We start from the raw sequence: 18,027 nt of genomic DNA on the forward strand, positions 1-18,027 counted from the left end.
GTAAAGAACAGCATTCACTCTTTTTCACAATCTCACAACCTTTCAAGACTCTGCACAAGCAATGAAGTGCACTTTGTAAGGAGCAGCCACCATCGAAACATGAAGTCAAGTGGCACACAATTCCTTTCCATTTGCTGTCATCCAGTTCTGGGATCAGATCAGGATGCCAAAGGGGAGGCATGCTGGCATGCTGTTCTCACTTGGAGAAGTGTCACCTGGATATGTGGTACCACATTAAATAGAGTCATAGAAAAGCACAGCGCAGAAAAGGCCCTTTGGTCCCTCTTGTCCATTCTGAACAATTCAAACTGTCTACTCCCATCTGCCTGCACCAGGACCACAACCACCCCCCCGCCCCATATCCGTACTATCCATGTACCTATTCAAACTTCTCTTAAATATTGAAATCAAAACTGCATGGGCCACTTGTGCTGGCAGCTCGTTCCACTCTCATGACCCTCTGTGTGAAGAAGTTTCCCCTCATGTTCCCCTTAAGCTTGTCACCTTTCACCCTTAACCCATGACCTCTGGTTGTAGTCCAACCCAATTTCAGTGGAAAAAACCTGCTTGCATTTATCCCATCCATACGCCCCCATAATATTGTACCTCCATCAAATCTCCTCTCAGTCTTCTGCATTCTGAAGAATACAGTCCTAACCTATTCAATCTTTCCTTCTAAGTCAGGTCCTCCAGACCAGGAAACATCCTTGTAAATTTTCTCTGCATTCTTTCAACCTTGTTTACATCTTTCACAGGAGTTCAAAGTTCAGGGGTGTCCAGGGAAGGGGTCGCACCTCTGGTGAAGGGGCTTGTCGTGTCCATTCCGGGGCAGCTCACTCACCTTTGCTCGCCACCGGACACTCATCTCTCCCCTGTGGCTGCAAGCAGCCATTTGCACGTGACAGCAGTCTCATACTCCAGTGAGATTCGGACAAGCCAGTCCTAGCACGCAAAGTCAGCCTCAGCGGACTGGGCGGGTGCGATCTACAGTAAAGCCCAACGGCCAGGAAGGTGGCTCTGCATCGCGCTGTGGAGAGCGAGGGGCATGAAAAGACACAGAAAGCGTCCTGGTCATCCACTGCAAACAAGAAGACCCCTGTTTCTTCTGGCGCTTGTTCATACCACTGGACCCGGACTTCTGAGGCCAAGAGAGTGGAACTGCCACAGTGCAAAGGCTTTTCCATTTTAAAAACTCTCCCGCACAGGTTTCCTGTCATCGTCGGACAAAATGTGCAACCACCATGCGTACTATACACAACCTTGACATTTGTCTCCTTACAGGCAGCCACAAAGCAAAGGAACCCAACAGAACCCATTAAAGACAGAAAACCATCAATCACACAATGCGCAGGAAAAAAAGACAAATTGTGCAGACAAGAAAAGTAAGCAAATAATGTTCAGGACTGCACTGCAAAATGCCAGGTTGTACAGCTGGATCAAAGGCCTCGTCTCCACTAGGAAAGTTACAGGCACAGATTGCAGTGTCATTGCCCAGAACAAGAGTCTATTAATGAAGTAATTGATAGTTGTTTCTGCTGCCAGAAAGTTGTCACTGTGCTTCACCAACAACATCTTAAACCGGATGGAAAAGACAAGAATGAGAATTCCCAACCAACCTTTAACTTTGTTGGCCCCAGCTGCTCGCACTTCAGCCTCACAATCTTTCAACAGGTTTTGGAAAGCAGGAACCAGATCATTTTCCACAATTTCAGGACCCACGGTTTTCTGAAGCTTTAAAGGCAAGAGAAACCAAATGAGTAACAAAGATAGAGCGGGTTTCAATAGCAGCAATCTGTGCATTAACACGTGAACAGAGGAATCACAAAGACAACACCATCTTTCTTTTCCACGCTCGTGTCGCTGCTGCCATCAGGTAGAAGCTGCAGGAGCCTCAGGACCCACACCACCAGGTTCAAGAACAGTTATTACCCTTCAACCATAAGGATCTTGAACTACAGGGGATCAGTACACTGAATCAATTGAGATGTTCCCACGAGCAATGATCTTACTTTAATTACTCTTTATCTTGTTATTTCATACTCTTGTTATTTATTGCTATTTATTTATATTTGCATTTGTACTTTATCTTTTATTGATCCTGTTTACAGTTACTATTCTATAGAAATTGCTGAGTATGCCCACAGGAAAATGAATCTCAGGGTTTTATGTGGTGACATGTATGTACTCTGAAAATATGAACTTCAAAATTAAAAATCTGAACTATACTTTAGCTACAGACTTCATTGCAAGATTAGTTTATACGTGATCTTGAGCATAGAAAGTGCCTTTTGTGATGGTCTGTCATTAGCAATGATAGCAGAACTTTATAAATACAATAAACTCTGTATCGTTCTAATGCAATTGTTTTCCAATAATGGGTTGGTGCCAATTTCACAAGTGCTCTGGCAACCTTTATCTTGTTCTGGCATATTTCCCCTTCCTTTCCAGTCCTGATGAAAGGTCTTGGCCCAAAACGTCAACTGTTTATTCACTTCCATAGATGTAGCCTGACCTGCTGAGTTCTTCCAGCATTTTTGTGTGTGTTACCTTATATGGAGCTTATTTTTGAACACGGGTTAGTTATCGTATAAAGACAGACAATATAACGTCTTTGCCTGTTCCAAGGGTAACAATCCTAAGATGACAAAATGGCTGTGTTTTCTGTGTGCTTTTGAACACTGGTCCATCTGTAATTTGCTTTAATTTTCGATCAGGTTTACAGTTTTTAATTATGTAATTTTATCATGGGTGGCAGGGTGGAAATACATCTCTACCAAGAGACATGTAAGGCGTTCCTTCCCTCCGCTAGCCTGCAGGTCACCCTTGGGCAAGGTGTAGCACCTGCTTAGCCAACCCCACCCCCCCAATCAGGGTCACGTGAAGCCATGGGGTAAGAGGAAAGAAACCCAGAGAAATGTTGCCATTGTGTTCAGATGTTTATCAATGAGTGGATACCCCATGCTCTGGTAAAGAAATAAATGAGTGGGGAGAAAAAGGGAATGGTCAGATAAATGGTGTCCATTTAGAAGCAGCAATCTTTAGTGTTACCCAGGTAAAACAGCTGTAATGATCTATCCTTGATAAAATATCCACAGATAAACCAGCTGCTTCAGTACAGATTTTACACTCATACAGAACAGAAAGATTTAATCTCAATGCTTTGGGGTGGGACCAGATTTTCCTGGCCTAAAGAGACGGAATTTTAAATTTTTAAAGAAAGGCAAAGTTGAGAAAATATTGTCGTTGATGGCTCTGAATCCGAAAGTATGGTACACAGACAACAACGTGAGCAATTGTAATCAGCTAATTTCTCGGGTCAAAAGAAACAACTAAATAATGTTATTTAATCATTAAATAATGCTTCTTAATTGTTAAATAATGTTAACCTGATTGTTAATGTTTGCAATTAACCTGTGTAGGCAATGTGCCTTTATTTTGAGGACTTGTATTACATTGTGGTGAGAAAAGCACGGAGATTTCAGTTGATCCGAGTGTTTTCCCAGGCTGGGAAAGCCTAAGACTAAAGGGCATAGATTTAATTGGAGACACAGAACGCAACAAGCTGTTCCGGCCCTTCAAACGGCACCGCCAGTAACCCACCAACTTGTGCAACAATCTACAATGACCCTTTAACCTACTAACCGGAATGCTTTTGGACTGTGCGAGGAAACCGGAGCACCAGGAGGAAGCCTGAGGCAACAAGTTTTATACTGAGAACAAAGACCATCTGGTTCAAAAAACATAAACACACAGGAGATTCTGCAGATGCTGGAAACTTAACACAAAATACTGGAGGAACTCAGCAGGCCAGGCAGCATCTATGGAAATGAAATAAACAGTCGATGTTTCGGGCCAAGACTGCTCTTCAGGGCTATAAATCTGTCGATGACACAACTATTGTTGGCAGAATTTCAGATGGTGACAAGGAGCCGAAGAGGAGTGAGATAGATCAGCTGGTTGAGTGGTGTGGCAACAATCTGGCACTTTGTCAGTCAGACCAAGGAACTGATTGTGGACCACAGGAGGGTGAAATTGAATCACCACCTCCCTACACCATACCTGGTTTGTGTGAAGTCAGCAGTGGGAAGGAACCAGCAAAGTCCAGTCCATCAAAATTTTAATTAAATTAATTAATTAATGCCCTACATCACAAAATTTACCACAATGACAGTAAAACCAATGATTGTGGACGTCAGGAAGGGGAAGTCAAGGGAACATACGTCAGTCCTAATCAAGGGGACTGTGGAAAGGGTGAGTAATTTCAAGTTCCTGAGTGTCAAAGTCTCTGAGGATCGTCCTGGCTTTTCAACCTTTCGGCTCATTTTTAAACAGAACTGAAGTTCCCCTTAACTTCCTCCAGTCAAAAGTGAAAAATATCAGTGTCATCAACCTGTGCACGTGCTGAATCCCCAGATCCCTGGCACTATGCCAACAAGTTTGTTCTAAACCCCTGTCACAGGATTATCCTTCAGATACACTGAAAAAGATCTGAGCTCAATTCAGACCAACTTTGTTCTATTTCAGATCCATGTTTAAAAACAGGCTAATTAAATGAATCTGGAAAGAAATCTCAGCACCTTTTGGCATGTCAGTCAATTATATTAAAAATACGCAGGTGCTTGATTTAATGATTTTTTAAAACTATATTAGAGGAACTAATCGTGTTTTCATGACTTTTGACAGAATCAGAAGGGATTCCAGCTGGAACAGAAAACTTAAAGACTAGCTTTAAAACATAAATGCACCATATCATCATACCAAAGAGATGCATTTTGTGCTTTAGCAATAACACGTACCTCAGAAAATTTGTCTGCCACCACATAGCGAACACGCCAGGATTCATCGTCCACTGCCTGCCGGAGGGTCGGCATCACCAACGTTGCCAGGTCTTCCTGGGGCAGCAGCTGGGCTATGCTCACACAAGCCTCAACTGCCAACAGCCTCACCGAATCCTGTGAAAAAGATGTTCAAACCGGGTTTGAGCTGGTTCTTCATTAAAAAACAAAATTAATTTCCTGAAGTTAACATTAGGAAGAACTAATCTCATCAAAAAAATCATAAAAATAAATACTGACAATATAACAATTGTTTCCCAGATGATATCCGTTCAGATCACCTAGAAAGTAGCAACAGGTTTCATTACTTTGCAATGTGTGCTGGAATCTTCCCAGGATACAAGTACTGGAATGGAAATTTGGAGTGTATCAACATGCAACCTTTGATGGAAGCATTCCTTGGATTAGTATATTAGCAAATGTCATGACAGTGCAAAAATTTATTGATAAATCAATTTTCTTTCTCCTGCTCTTGAAGCACCATTCTCTGCTGAGTGAATCTCCAAGCTAATCACCCAAGTGGTCACTTTTCACCGTAGGATGTAGGAGCTGAATTAGGCCATTTGGCACATCGAGTCTCCTCTGACATTTCATCATGGTTGATCCATTTCACCTTCAGCCCAATCTCCTGCCTTCTCCCCATATCTCTTCATCGAAACAGGGAAATCTACAGCACTTTACAGGCTATCCAGCCCCAAAGTTGTGCCGACCAAGTAACCTACTCGAGAAACTGCCTAGAATTTCCCTACCGCATAGCCCTCTATTTTCCTAAGCTCCATGTACCTATCTAAGAGTCTCTTAAAAAACCCTGTATCCATCTCTACCACCTTTGTTGTCAGTGCATTCCACACACCCACCACTCTCTAGGTGAGAAACTTACCTCTGACGTCCCCCTTATACCTACTTTCAAGCACCTTAAAACTATGCCCCCTCATGTTAGCCATTTCAGCCCTGGGAAAAAGTCTCCGGCTATCCACACGATTAATACCTCTTATCATCTTACACGCTTCAACCAGGTCACTTCTCATGCCCTGACTAATCAAGAATCTATCAACCTCTCTGCCCTGAATATACCCAATGACTTCTCCTCTGTGACAATGAATTCCACAGATTCTCTGGATAAGGAAATCCTTCCTCATCTCCATTCTAAATGGACAAACCTCTGCTCTGAGATTGCTTCCTCTGGTCTTAGGCTGTCCCACCATAAAAAACATCCTCCCCATATCCACTCTAGAGGCCTTTTAGTATTTGACAGGTTACAATGAGATCCCTCCCCCTCATTCTTCTGAATTCAAATGACTACAGGAACAGAGCCATCGAATGCTCCTTGAACGACAAGCCTTTCAATCCTGGACCTTTCAATCACTTTCGTGACCCTCCGTTGAACCCACTCCTGTCTTGGCAAACCCTTTGTTAGATAAGGGGCCCAAAACTACCTTCAATATTCCAAGTGAAGCCTTATAAAATGTGAACATTACATCCTTGTTTTGATACGCTAGCCATCATTGGTGGGGTCTGAACCTGGAGCAAGTGTGAACATCTCCTTGGCTACAGATGTGAAGGTTTATTTCCAGGAGTCACTGGACAGTAACCAGAAGAGAAGCTTACTCAACACCAAGGAGCACACGTCCAACCGTTAACCAGAAGCTAGGTGAGGGTCAAAGTGTCCATCCCAGCTCCCCTTCAGCGTACCATTTCTGTACGACTCTGGCTCCTTAGTACACGAGGATACTGCGGACTGCGTCAAGCCTTTTGCCCGGGATACTTGAGGTTGGAGGAATATGAAAGGACACACACTGATTAAACAGTTGGCTCTTCAGGCAAAAGCCTCAAGATAACCACCTTCTTGGAGGAGCATCTCCAGCTGGAGTACTGGAATGGTGTAATCATGCCAATAGATTGACAGGCACCGCTTCCATCTGCTGTGGACAAAGGAACTTTATAAAGCAGAGGCTCCCAACCTGGGGCCCCTCGGTTGATGGTAGGGGGTCGATGGCGTAAAAGAGGGTTGTGAACCCCGGTTACAAAGGTGAACAGATGGTGCAGACTACGACAACAGAAACTTTGCAAGCAGGAAGTGGCATTAACAAGGCGTAGCATATTGAGTACATGGACGTATTAACCGGATGCAACTCAGTTCTTTGCCACGGACACACCATCCGTACTAATCTTTCCCACCTCCAGCTCATCCATACAGTAAAATGCAAGCGGTAATGTTGGGGGGGGAGGTGTGAAATCATGCAATTGCTCCAGTGAGCGGAATGACAGACAGCCTGTTACCGGAACGAGCCAAGTGCTCTCCGTTATTTCACACACTGCCATGACGTGTGGGATACAGAGGCTCCTCAGTACAAGCTATTGATACACATGTGACATAAAGCCAAGGTGACAGCAGCAGCTTCAGCAAGATGAATCATGACAAGCCATGGGGAATAAGATCACCTTTCTTCACTATAATCCACGCTTCCCTCATCCACGTCACCTGCATTCCCACCCCACAAGCCTTTCCAGCGCATCAGTGTCTGTAGCCCCCACCATCCACAATAGACTCCTAGACTAATCTCAATCCTCCGCTATCTGCAAGAGGTCTCTGCCACTAATCACACCCCACTTTCCCCACCCCACCCTTCAGGGTTCCACGCCACTCATTCATCCTTGTCGCTCTCCCCGAAAGCAAGACAAGGTCTACACTCGCCCATTTGCCTCCGTTCAGGGCTGCAAACAGTTCTTGCAGGCGAAGCGGTGCTTTCCTCTCGGGGCTATTCGCTGTATCTGGAGCTCCTGCCGTGGCCTCCTCGACATCGGAGGACCAACACAGATGGGGTTGGGGGGGGCTTCTTCATCGAGCACCTTCTCTGGGTCCGCTGAGACAGCCGGGGTATCCCAATGGCCACCCACTTCAATTCGACTTCCCGCTGCCACCCCAGTATCTGCTCTACAACTACATACCTGCTCATCAGAAGCCAGGGAAGTGAAGAGGGGTATAATGTCACTTTTCAAAAACTCCAGCTCCACAACCTTTGCAAATTCACCCAACTTTGATGCTGCTGCCTGGCGGACCACTGGTGTGTCATCTGAGCACAAGCTGTGGAAAAGTCTGCAGAAAAAATAAAATTAAAGGTCACATAGGAGTAGTCGCCCATTGATGCAGAACTTAACAATTCGCAAGCAGAAATACAAGCACTAAAAATTGACATTTTTGCAATTAATGTTTCTAAATCAGAAGCTACTAAAATATTTTGCTAAACCCATCATCATTATGTGCTGTGTCATATGCTATGGGTGGTCACGGTCTTTCCATGACCCTGATTGTTCTCCGTAAAGTTTTCTACAGAAGTGGTTTGTCATTTCCGCCTTCTGGGCAGTGTGTGTCTTTACAAGGTGGGTGACCCCCAGCCCATTATCAATGCACTTCAGAAACTGTCTACCTGGCGTCAGGTGTCGCATAACTGGGACTTGTGATCTGCACCGGCTGCTCATCCACCACCTGACCCCATGGCTTCACCTGACCCTGATCGGGGCGGGGGCGGTCGGGAGGGGTCGATGGTATCGAAGCAGGAGCTACACCTTGCCCAAGGGTGGCCTGCAGACCAGCAGAAGGAAGCCTTACACCTCCTTTGGTAGAGACGCATCTCCACCACACCACCCAAAAATCCAATATTTGTGGTATTCAGATTTTATCCTGAGAAATACTTCAAGATAGCAACAGAATATAGAAATTTACTGCACATTACAGACCCTTCAGCCCACAATGTTGTGCTGACCACGTAACCTACTCTAGAAGCTGCCTAGAATTTCCCCACCATACAGCCCTCTCTTTTTCTGAAACAACTGACTGTATCTGAAAGTTTACACAAATGACACCACAAAAAATTTTAATTCAGGGAGTAAAGCGGCTGGAAGTGAACCCCAGATGTGGGACTCCTGCACTTGGAGCAGAACAGAGCCATTGGTTGTGGACTGCAGGGGCACACAGTTACCAAAGCAACCTTCTCGTCCGACAAAACTCAAACACCTCCGAACAAGTGAAATCCTCTGCGCGCCAGATTAATCAAAATGGCCCTGAAGCAGAGCAACAGGCTTGACAAGACACGGCTCTCAAAAAGAGCACGCCTTTGTAAATGACAAGGCCACTTCAACCCCACAGCCGAGAGTAAGCGATGAGCACCACTCGACTATGATGCACCTCGGCTTTTGCTCCTTTCTCACTAAAAACACACAAAAAACCTTCAGTTTATGTCATTAAAAACAAAAATGCCACACTTTCTGTGCTATTTTGGGGCTGATTATTCTCTAAACTAGAAACTTCTACCCACTCAGTTAAAACAAGGTCCTGTCCACCGTGGTGGTAGCATGTTATCGCCAATAAAACCAAATTATACCGAAATTGGGTGGCAGGAAGGAAATACGTCCCTGCCAAAGGAGGTGTAAGGCACTCCTTCCCTCCACTAGCCTGCAGGTCACCCTAGGGCAAGGTGTAGCACCCGCTTAGCCTCCCCGATCAGGACTACGTGAAGCCGTGGGAGCAGGTGGTGGACGGTTGTATTAGCAGCAGGTGCAGATCTCAACTCCTGACACTGACACCAGGCAGACAATCTCTAAAGCGTATTGATAATGGGCTGGGGGTCACCCGTCTTGTAAAGACACACGCTGCCCAGAAAGAAGGCAATGGCAAACCACTTGTGTAGAAAACTTCGCCAAGAACAATCCTGTCCACGGAAAGACCCACGATCGCCCACACCATACGACACGGTACATAATGAGCGATACTACAGGATGTAGATTTTCTACAATAATACTGTAATATTCCTAGCCAACTTCAATCATGTTCATCTCCAGCATTCCAAGGGAGGAAAGTACTTACTGACGCAGCTCGGTCTTTACACAGCTGGATACCCGAGGGTAGCAGACACTGAAAAGGCTGCATGCCGAAGTCCTGGACGTGAACCAGTCACCACAAGTCAGGCGCTTGACCAGTGGCACAAAGTGGACTTCTAGGTCTGTAGGAGAGTGCTCGTGGGAGATGGCTCGCAATGAATCGATGGCTTTATTTCGTACTACCGATTTTTCCACCGTTGCCAGGTTCTCCAAGGGAGGCTGATTAGTGGGAAAGAATTAAACTGAAACACATCTTCTTTTTACTCTACTTCTAAGAAACACAATATTTAGAAACAATCTTTAAGATAAATTCTTACATTGCTGAGAATTAGGAATTCTCTTAAAGAAAATGAGACAGAGAAACATTTAAAGGCAGAAGAATATAGAGCCATGCTGGAGGACAAAACACAAACTACCAAAAACTGTATAAATCAAAGGACATATTTTCTCAATCACAGAAATTCCCAAGGTTCCTAACCAGAAAACTCTGTACTAATATTAAATGGAAATTACACTGACACATTCCTAATTACCAGTAATTACTATTTCATCTTCAAATTAAGTACCAATAATTGTTCATCCTATGAGGTTTTAATATGCAAATAAACATGAAGCTGCCTGTCAGAATAATTTTGCCAAAGTTTGAGGGAAGTCCATGGTCATCCACTTTGTTAGAAGAAATAAAAGTGTAAACTACTTTCTAAATTGGGAGAAAATTCAAGAATCCGAGGTGCAAAGGGACTTGGGAGTCCTCGTGCAGCATTCACTAAAGGTTAACTTGCAGGCTGAGGAAGGCAAATGCAATGTTAGCAGTCATTTCGAGAGGACTAGAATATAAAAGCAGGGATGTAATGTTAAGGTTTTATAATGTATTGGTGAGGCATCATTTAGAGTATTATGAGGAGATTTGGGCCCCTCATCTAAGAAAGGAGGTGCTGACAGTGTGCAGAGTTTCAAGGAGATTCACAAAAATAATACTGGGAATGAAAGGCTTGTCACGTGAGGAGCCTTTGATGGCTCTGGGCCTGTACTCGCTGGAGTTCAGAAGAATGAGAAGAGACCTCATTGAAACCTATCAAATGTTGGAAGGTCTGAATAGAGTGGATGTGGAGAGGATGTTTCCTATGGCAGGGGAGTCTAAGGCTAGAGGGCACAGCCCCAGAATAGAGGGATATGCTTTTAGAATGAAAATGATGAGGAATTTCTTTAGCCAGAGGGTGGTGAATATGTGGAATTCTGTGCCACAGGTGGCTGTGGCGGACAAGTCATTGGGTATATTTAAGGCAGAGATTGATAGGTTCTTGATAGGTTCATGGCATCAAAGGTTACTGGAAGAAGACTGGGGAGTGGGGCAAAGGAGGCGAAAAAAGGATCAGCCATGATTGAAAGACAAATTGATAAGACTCTTGATTAATCGCAGCATGGAAGGATACAGGGAGAAGGCAGGAGATTGGGGCTGAGAGGGGAAAATGGATCGATGGGCCAAATAGCCTAACTCTGCACCTATATCTTATATAACTATTCAAACAACAACTGTGCCCACGTTTCAGTTTAGAATTGCAGGCATCACAGGGGCTCCGAGAAAACGTTTCTGAATTGCTATTTTCTATAATACAAAGCCACCCCATCTCAGCGTTCTTCAAGAAACACTGCTAAAAGTTTGTGATATTTTATATACAGCCCCCACCCACACATGAGCAAATTGGATTCCTTACGTAAATGCTTTAAGAATTCTCTGCCTGTACTCGCAGGTAATTTTACACAAAAAGAAAACATTTTTGAAAGGAGTATCAATACAAAAGAACGTACACACTCTATACGCAACATACTGACGCTGGAATGTCTAATTTGAAACCACTGCAAACAATAAAGTAAAACATGGAATAGTAAAGTACAGAAACAGGCCATTCGGCCCACAATGTTGTGCTGAACCAGCTAAAAAGAAAATCAAAAACCACCAAGAACTAATCCCTCCTACCTACACAATGTCCATCTCCCTCCATCTTTTTCATACCCATGCGCCTATCCAAAAGTCTCTGAAAAGTCTCTACCATCATACCAGTCAATGTATTCCAGGCATCCACCACTCTGATGGTAAAAAAAACTTACCCCTCACATCCCCCTTGAACCTACCTACCCACTCTCACCTTTAATGCATACCTCTGGTATTAGACATTTAAATCCTGGGAAACAGATACTCCTCTTTACTTAATCTATGCACATGCTCCTCATAATCTTACAAACCTCTAGCAGATCTCCCCTCGGCCTCCAGCGCTTCAGAGAAAACAACATAAGTTTATCCAGCTCTCATGATCACACGTCCTCTAAACCAGGCAACATTCTGGCGAACCTCTTCCGCATCGACCCCAAAGCCCCAACATCTTTCCTATAGTGGGACAATCAGAACTGCATGCAATACTCCAGACGTGGCCCACCCAGAGTCTGATAAAGTTGCAGCACTTCCTCTAAAGCAGGCAGCATCCTGGTTAAACCTCATTGATCGAGCTACTTTGGTGGTTTCATAAATTGATTTCATTGTTTTAATTCTGAATTGTCCTATGATGAACTGATCACTGAAAATCATTTCAATTTGATCTATGCCCTGTAATAGCCTGAGGCCCTCGTTATTTAATTTCAGAATCTTGTTCCCCATTACGGGTATTTAAAAACAATACAAGTACGTTATTTTAAATAAATATTTAATGCATAGGACCACTGCATCTGGGCATTAAAATCTGTGTTTTGTTTCCCCCAGTTGGGCTCATGTTGAACGTATATTTGGTCAATACAGAGCAGAGGTTTCAGTGTTCGGGGGACGGTATCAGTCCGTGTATGTTTTCCAACAGGCTGCGTGGGTGAACCTGGATCAGGGGTAGAGTAACTACACTTCACTGTAGCAATTCTCAATGATACACCCCTCCAATATTTCAACCAGGTCCTGAAGAAGGGTCTCGGCCAGAAACATCGACCGCTTACTCTTTTCCACAGGCGCTGCCTGAGCTGCTGAGTTCCTCCAGCGTTTTGTGAGAGTTGATTTGGATTTCCAGCATCTGCAGACTTTCTCGTGCCTACAAATATGTTGGGGTGGCACAAAGCCTCATCTGCCTCAAAGATTTTATTGCAAACAATAAAAGCAGAGAGGGTTCTGTATGTGTCCGTTTACCCCTCATTCATGCAACCCATCATAACAAAGAAAGATTACAGGGCCATTGCCGGGTTTGGAGGACCTGAGTTATATGGAAAGATTGAATATGTTAGGACTTCTTTTTATCATGGAACATAGAAGATTGCAAAGAGATATGACAGAAGGAGACAAGATTACGAGGGGTTTAGATAGGGTAAATGCAAGCAGTCATTGTCCACTGAGGTTGGATGAGACTGCAGCTAGAGGTCATGGGTTAAGGGTGAAAGGTGAAATGTTTAAGGGGAACATGTGCTGAACTTTTCTATGACTCATTATAAAGTCACTTACTTTATCATTGCCTGTGGAACCCTGCTGCTTTGAGAATCATCTTCTGGAAATTAACCTTTATTAAGACAGTAATACCACTTCAATGGCATTAACCGCGTGTCCGTCTTGTGCAGTGCTTTGTAAATGTACGACCGCTCTTACCAGCAAACAGTGAACATACTCCGGTCCGCCAACGAGCACCGTGAAGCTCCCTAGTTGCTCCGCTAATGCCAGCAGTGCCTCGTCTTCATCGAAAATGGTGTCTGCATCTAGACGAGAAATCAGTGGCAAGGTGACTCTGAGAGGCGATTGTTCAAACCGAAGCAGCCCAACCACACGCAGCTTTGTACCTACCAGTCAGAAGTGGGAGCAGCTCATTCCGGGTATGCTCTACCCCCAAGGCCAAGGCAATTGTGGACAGTTGCTTTATGTTGTTCAACCGTGACTGGGGAAAGGAAAGAAATGAAATTGATCAATGCCATCCAACCCTGAACAGAATTCTGGAAAAAAAAAGATATTACTGGCCACTCCACTGGGCACCGCACAACATTATTCTCGTCAGCACAAGTCCCGAGCCCAGTCATTAAATGGTTTCTCTTTCTACAGATGCCGAGCCTCTGCTTTGGTCATCCATTTCCATGAATACAGGACCATAATTCACTGAAAGTGGTGCCATGGGTAGATATGGTCATGAAGAAAGCTTCTGGCACCTTGGGCTTCATAAATCAAGGTAAGTTTGGATGTTATGTTGAAATTCTATAAGACAGTAGTAAGACCTAATTTGGAGTGTCATGTGCACTTTCAGCTGCCTACCCACAGGAAAGATGTCAGTAAAGTTGAAAGAGTACAGAGAAGGTTTAGAAGGATGGTGCCAGGACTGGAGGACCTAAGTTATGAGGGAAGATTGAATAGGTTAGGCCCTTATTGCTTGGAACATAGAAGATTGAGAGGAGATTTGACAGAGGTATGAAGGATCTAGGGTAAATGCAAGCAGATTTTTGCCACTTAGGTTGGGTGGGACTACAACCAGAGGCCATGGTTTAAGAGTGAAAGGTGAGAGGTTTAAGGGGAACATGAGGGGGGAATTTCTTCACTCAGAAGGTAGTGAGAGTGTGGAATGAGCTACATACTTTTCAAAAACTTGTGAACGTCAGAAGCAATATAGCAATGCAAAGGGCCTTAAGAATAAGTTGAGGGTGATATGAAGGATCTTCCAGCAATGGAACAGAAACAAAAAGAATAAAGCTAGATCAAGTCCTTTGAATAACCATATACTTAATTTCCTCAACAGTTTTCCAAATTAAACAATGAATATTGTGGATAGCAAATTGATTTTGGAGTAGTATATACAGACAACTTTCTTATTGCCCTAATCAAAGACTGGCAGGACAGTCAAGGTAAGAAGGTATAACAATAATCTTACCTCTAGTTTTTTACTGAGTCTGGCCTCCTGTGCCTTCAATCTCTCCTCCTGATACTTTTCATGCACTTCCTTCAATTTGTCTACACTAGATCTCTTGGCAGATGCTGTCCCTGTTAGGGATGCAATCAAATCAAAGTTATAATAGGTAGTAGCTTCCAATTCAACCAATTCTTTATCATTCAAAATATACACCTCAGCAGGGAGAAATCAACTAACAATTTTACTTAGTTTCTATTCATTTATCGCTACCTGAAGCTTAAGTTTCCAATTAAAATCTATCTGATTCAACGCAGTAATAGCTGCCAGAATTAATTGGAAACTCTCACATACCATTTTGTTTTGTTTATCACACATGTACTGAGAGCCCCAGTCTTAGAACACATACCAACTAACACATGTAGGGTTCTTGGTAATGTTAACTGCTAAGGCTAATGAAATGGCGTCTCTGTAATGCTAACTGCTGATGTAATAGTTTCTCTGTAGCTGCGATATTTGGGTTTTAACTACAGATAACAGGGAACTAACCAAATGAGAGACACATTATTCTATCTTGTTTGTCTGGGAACCGAGCTTTTGTGGTTTTTCGGTCGAGGCGAGTGAGGAGGTAGAACGAGTGCGGGGAGTGCTCGGTGATCACCGGACGGAGTCTACGGGAATTCGAGGGTCCAGCGGTTGGCAACGTTTCGGCGGAGGTCATTGAGGAGGAACACCGGAGGCGTGAGCTCCAAAGATTTTTGTGCACAAACTGTTAACTTTAACAAGAGTGGCGTCTTTGTCTTTTATATTTGGTTTCTCTACTAACCACACAACAAAATAAGGGTTATAAAGGCCATGGGTCAGTTTGCCATCACCGTGAAGGCCGACGAAAAGGAAAGGGCGGATTGAGCAGTGGATCATTTGGGGGCTTCTGATGATGCCCTACCTCCAGTTTACTGTAACCTGACTGCTCTGAAGAGCAAGCAGCTGCCGGAATTGAGTTCTGGAGGAGTGGCAGCTGCTCAGTGAGGTGATCCGGGCACTGGCACTATCTGGTATGTATTTGGAAAGGGGGATATGGCGCAGGCGGAGAAGACAAAACCAGCTTCAGTACCTCCATTACTGAGAGAATAGCCTCGTTTGAAGTTAAAGAACCAAATTTTATACCGGTCATGTCAGCCCCGGACCGACCTCGGCGTTGCCAGCTGGTTCTGCCTGAGAAGTATCGGAGCATTGCGTTGAGTTCACTTCATGATGATTCTGGACATTTGGGGGTGGAAAAGACCTATGGTTTTTCTGGCCCTGAATGAAGTTGGAAGTTGAAGAGTACTGCAAGTCGTGCATTCGCTGCATACGCTGGAAGACACTGCCTGTGCAGGCAGCTCCTCTGTCATACCTGCAGAGTGCAGGGCTCCTGGACCTGGTGTGTATGGACTTCCTCTCTATAGAACCCGATGCCAGCAACACGGCCAATGTCTTAGTCATCACGGACCACTACACTGGATATGCTCAGGCTTTTCCTATCAAGGACCAGAAGGCGACTACGGTGGCAAAAGTGTTATGGGAGAAGTATTTCATGCATTATGGCCTTCCCCAGGCGGATACATAGCGACCAGGGATGGGACTTCGACAGTAGACTCATCTACGAGTTACTGGGCATGCTGGGAGTTGAGAAATTGAGGACCATGCCCTATCACCTGCAGGGCAATCCCCAGCCTGAGAGGTTTAAGCTTGGGACCCTGGAGATCAGCAAGGAGAGCAGGTGGAGTTAACATATCGGGCATCTGGTTCACTGTACCCGAAATGAAGCTACTGCGTGCACGCCATATGCAGGAAGCCAAGGCGTTACTAGTGAAGGCTTGAAACATGGATTGTCCCATATAACTGCTGAAAAGGCATGTTTAATTGGGGCCCATGCAACTGTCCGAGGCTTCACCTTTAGTTTGGAGAAAGTGGGAGAAACCTAAGTCAAACTTGAGAGTAAGAACTAGTTCTACCAGGTGAGGAAAGATGGTGATGAAGGGGAACTGATGAGGTCTGTTGTCTAGAAAGAAGCAGAACATTAAGGACTTCCTGGAAGGGGATGAAAATGTATAAACACTAAACCCATAGTGAAAATAAAGTGATCTGGGCCAAGTAACTGAAAGTGATTGAAGTGATGGAGAGATTGCAGACCAGATAATGTTCTAAGTGTCGGTTGCCAGAAAAACATTGGCAAGAACTGGAGGAAGAACACTTCCTACTTCTTTTTAAAATTAGGACTACATTATCTGTTACATTGATAAAACCAGACAGGTTTCCGGTTACCATTGCATCTCTATTGGTAGAGTAATCCTTCAATACCGTACCATATGAATAGCCTGGATTGTGGGAGCCCAGGTCGGTCTTACAAGAGATAATGTTAAGCCTGGAAAATTGTAGCTATGGAGGAAAGATTGGATAAGCTTGGGTTGTTTTCTAGTCTTGAGATGTATAAAATTGGGAGGATCAAATGGCAGAAATGAGAAGGGCTTATTTCCTGAACAGGGGGATTAAAAAAAAACTGAGGTCCATCGTAACTGCTAGTAGTATTAAAAGTATTTTCACTCAGAGGATGGTAGAGGGATCTGAAATACTTCCAAGGCATAAATTCCCCTCATATTTAAAAAGTAAATGAATATCTGAAGCGCTGTGATCAACTGGGCTACAGAGCCTGAGGTAGGACGTGGAATTAGAATGGGTAGCTCTTTTCTTGACCATCACAGATGCAATTCCCAGCATATTTATTTTTATGGTTCTATGAGCTTGGCTTAGGAAATAGGCAGGTAGGTTTTATTTTTAGAAACACAATTTAGTTGTTCAACTAATTTTTAAAAGTGTTTATACTTGTAAACTTTCAACTTAAAAAACTTTCTTTTATCAAGTGTTTTTGGAATGTGTCATCTCAGGTGTTTACAGAGAGAACATTTTGAGATGCAGACGTACCCTTTTTAACAAAGCAACTCAATGACACATTAGATCCTTCACCCTCAGGAAGCGATTTCCAGCTCTTTTCAGATTCAGCCCTGAAAACAAAAAGTAGAAAACTAATTTTGAGCTTGAGAGCTTGGCAGATAAATATCATATTGTCTTTGGAATTTTGCAGTGACGAAGGATCGCAGATCGACATTGCAGACTGCTTTTCTTTTCACAAATTCTGCCTGATTCCGTGCGTGTTACAGCAAGCTACTCACAACATTTCTGAGCCAAATCCCACAGACTCAGGAGCACAGCAAATATCATAGATTATCATTAAACTGCAGAATAGAATGAATTATGTCACTGGATGGAACAATCAGCTCTTGAAAGAAAACCTGCTAGAAATTTAGTAAACTTTTTGAAAACAGAAATCAAAATATCACAGATGCTGGAAATGTAAAGAGAATGACAAAATATTCAGCAGGTGAAGCAGTGTCTAAAAAGAGAGAAACAAAATTACTGAAATA

At 43.8% G+C, this 18,027-nt stretch overlaps 1 protein-coding gene across 1 annotated transcript in view; it reads right to left on the reverse strand.

Annotated features, from left to right (window-relative positions):
• LOC140203634 (serine/threonine-protein phosphatase 2A 65 kDa regulatory subunit A beta isoform-like) overlaps window positions 1-18,027 on the reverse strand; it is a 100,204-nt gene that overhangs the window by 48,549 nt on the left and 33,628 nt on the right. The window contains exons 4-9 of the mRNA XM_072269682.1: window positions 13,519-13,609; window positions 13,327-13,427; window positions 9,700-9,932; window positions 7,785-7,932; window positions 4,797-4,952; window positions 1,617-1,731 (exon numbers count right to left, since the gene is read on the reverse strand). Coding sequence (XP_072125783.1) covers window positions 1,617-1,731; window positions 4,797-4,952; window positions 7,785-7,932; window positions 9,700-9,932; window positions 13,327-13,427; window positions 13,519-13,609 — 844 coding nt within the window. The remainder of the gene's footprint in view (window positions 1-1,616; window positions 1,732-4,796; window positions 4,953-7,784; window positions 7,933-9,699; window positions 9,933-13,326; window positions 13,428-13,518; window positions 13,610-18,027) is intronic.

The sequence above is a fragment of the Mobula birostris genome, chromosome 10, assembly GCF_030028105.1.
Source record: "Mobula birostris isolate sMobBir1 chromosome 10, sMobBir1.hap1, whole genome shotgun sequence".
In the NCBI taxonomy this organism is placed as follows: domain Eukaryota; kingdom Metazoa; phylum Chordata; class Chondrichthyes; order Myliobatiformes; family Myliobatidae; genus Mobula; species Mobula birostris.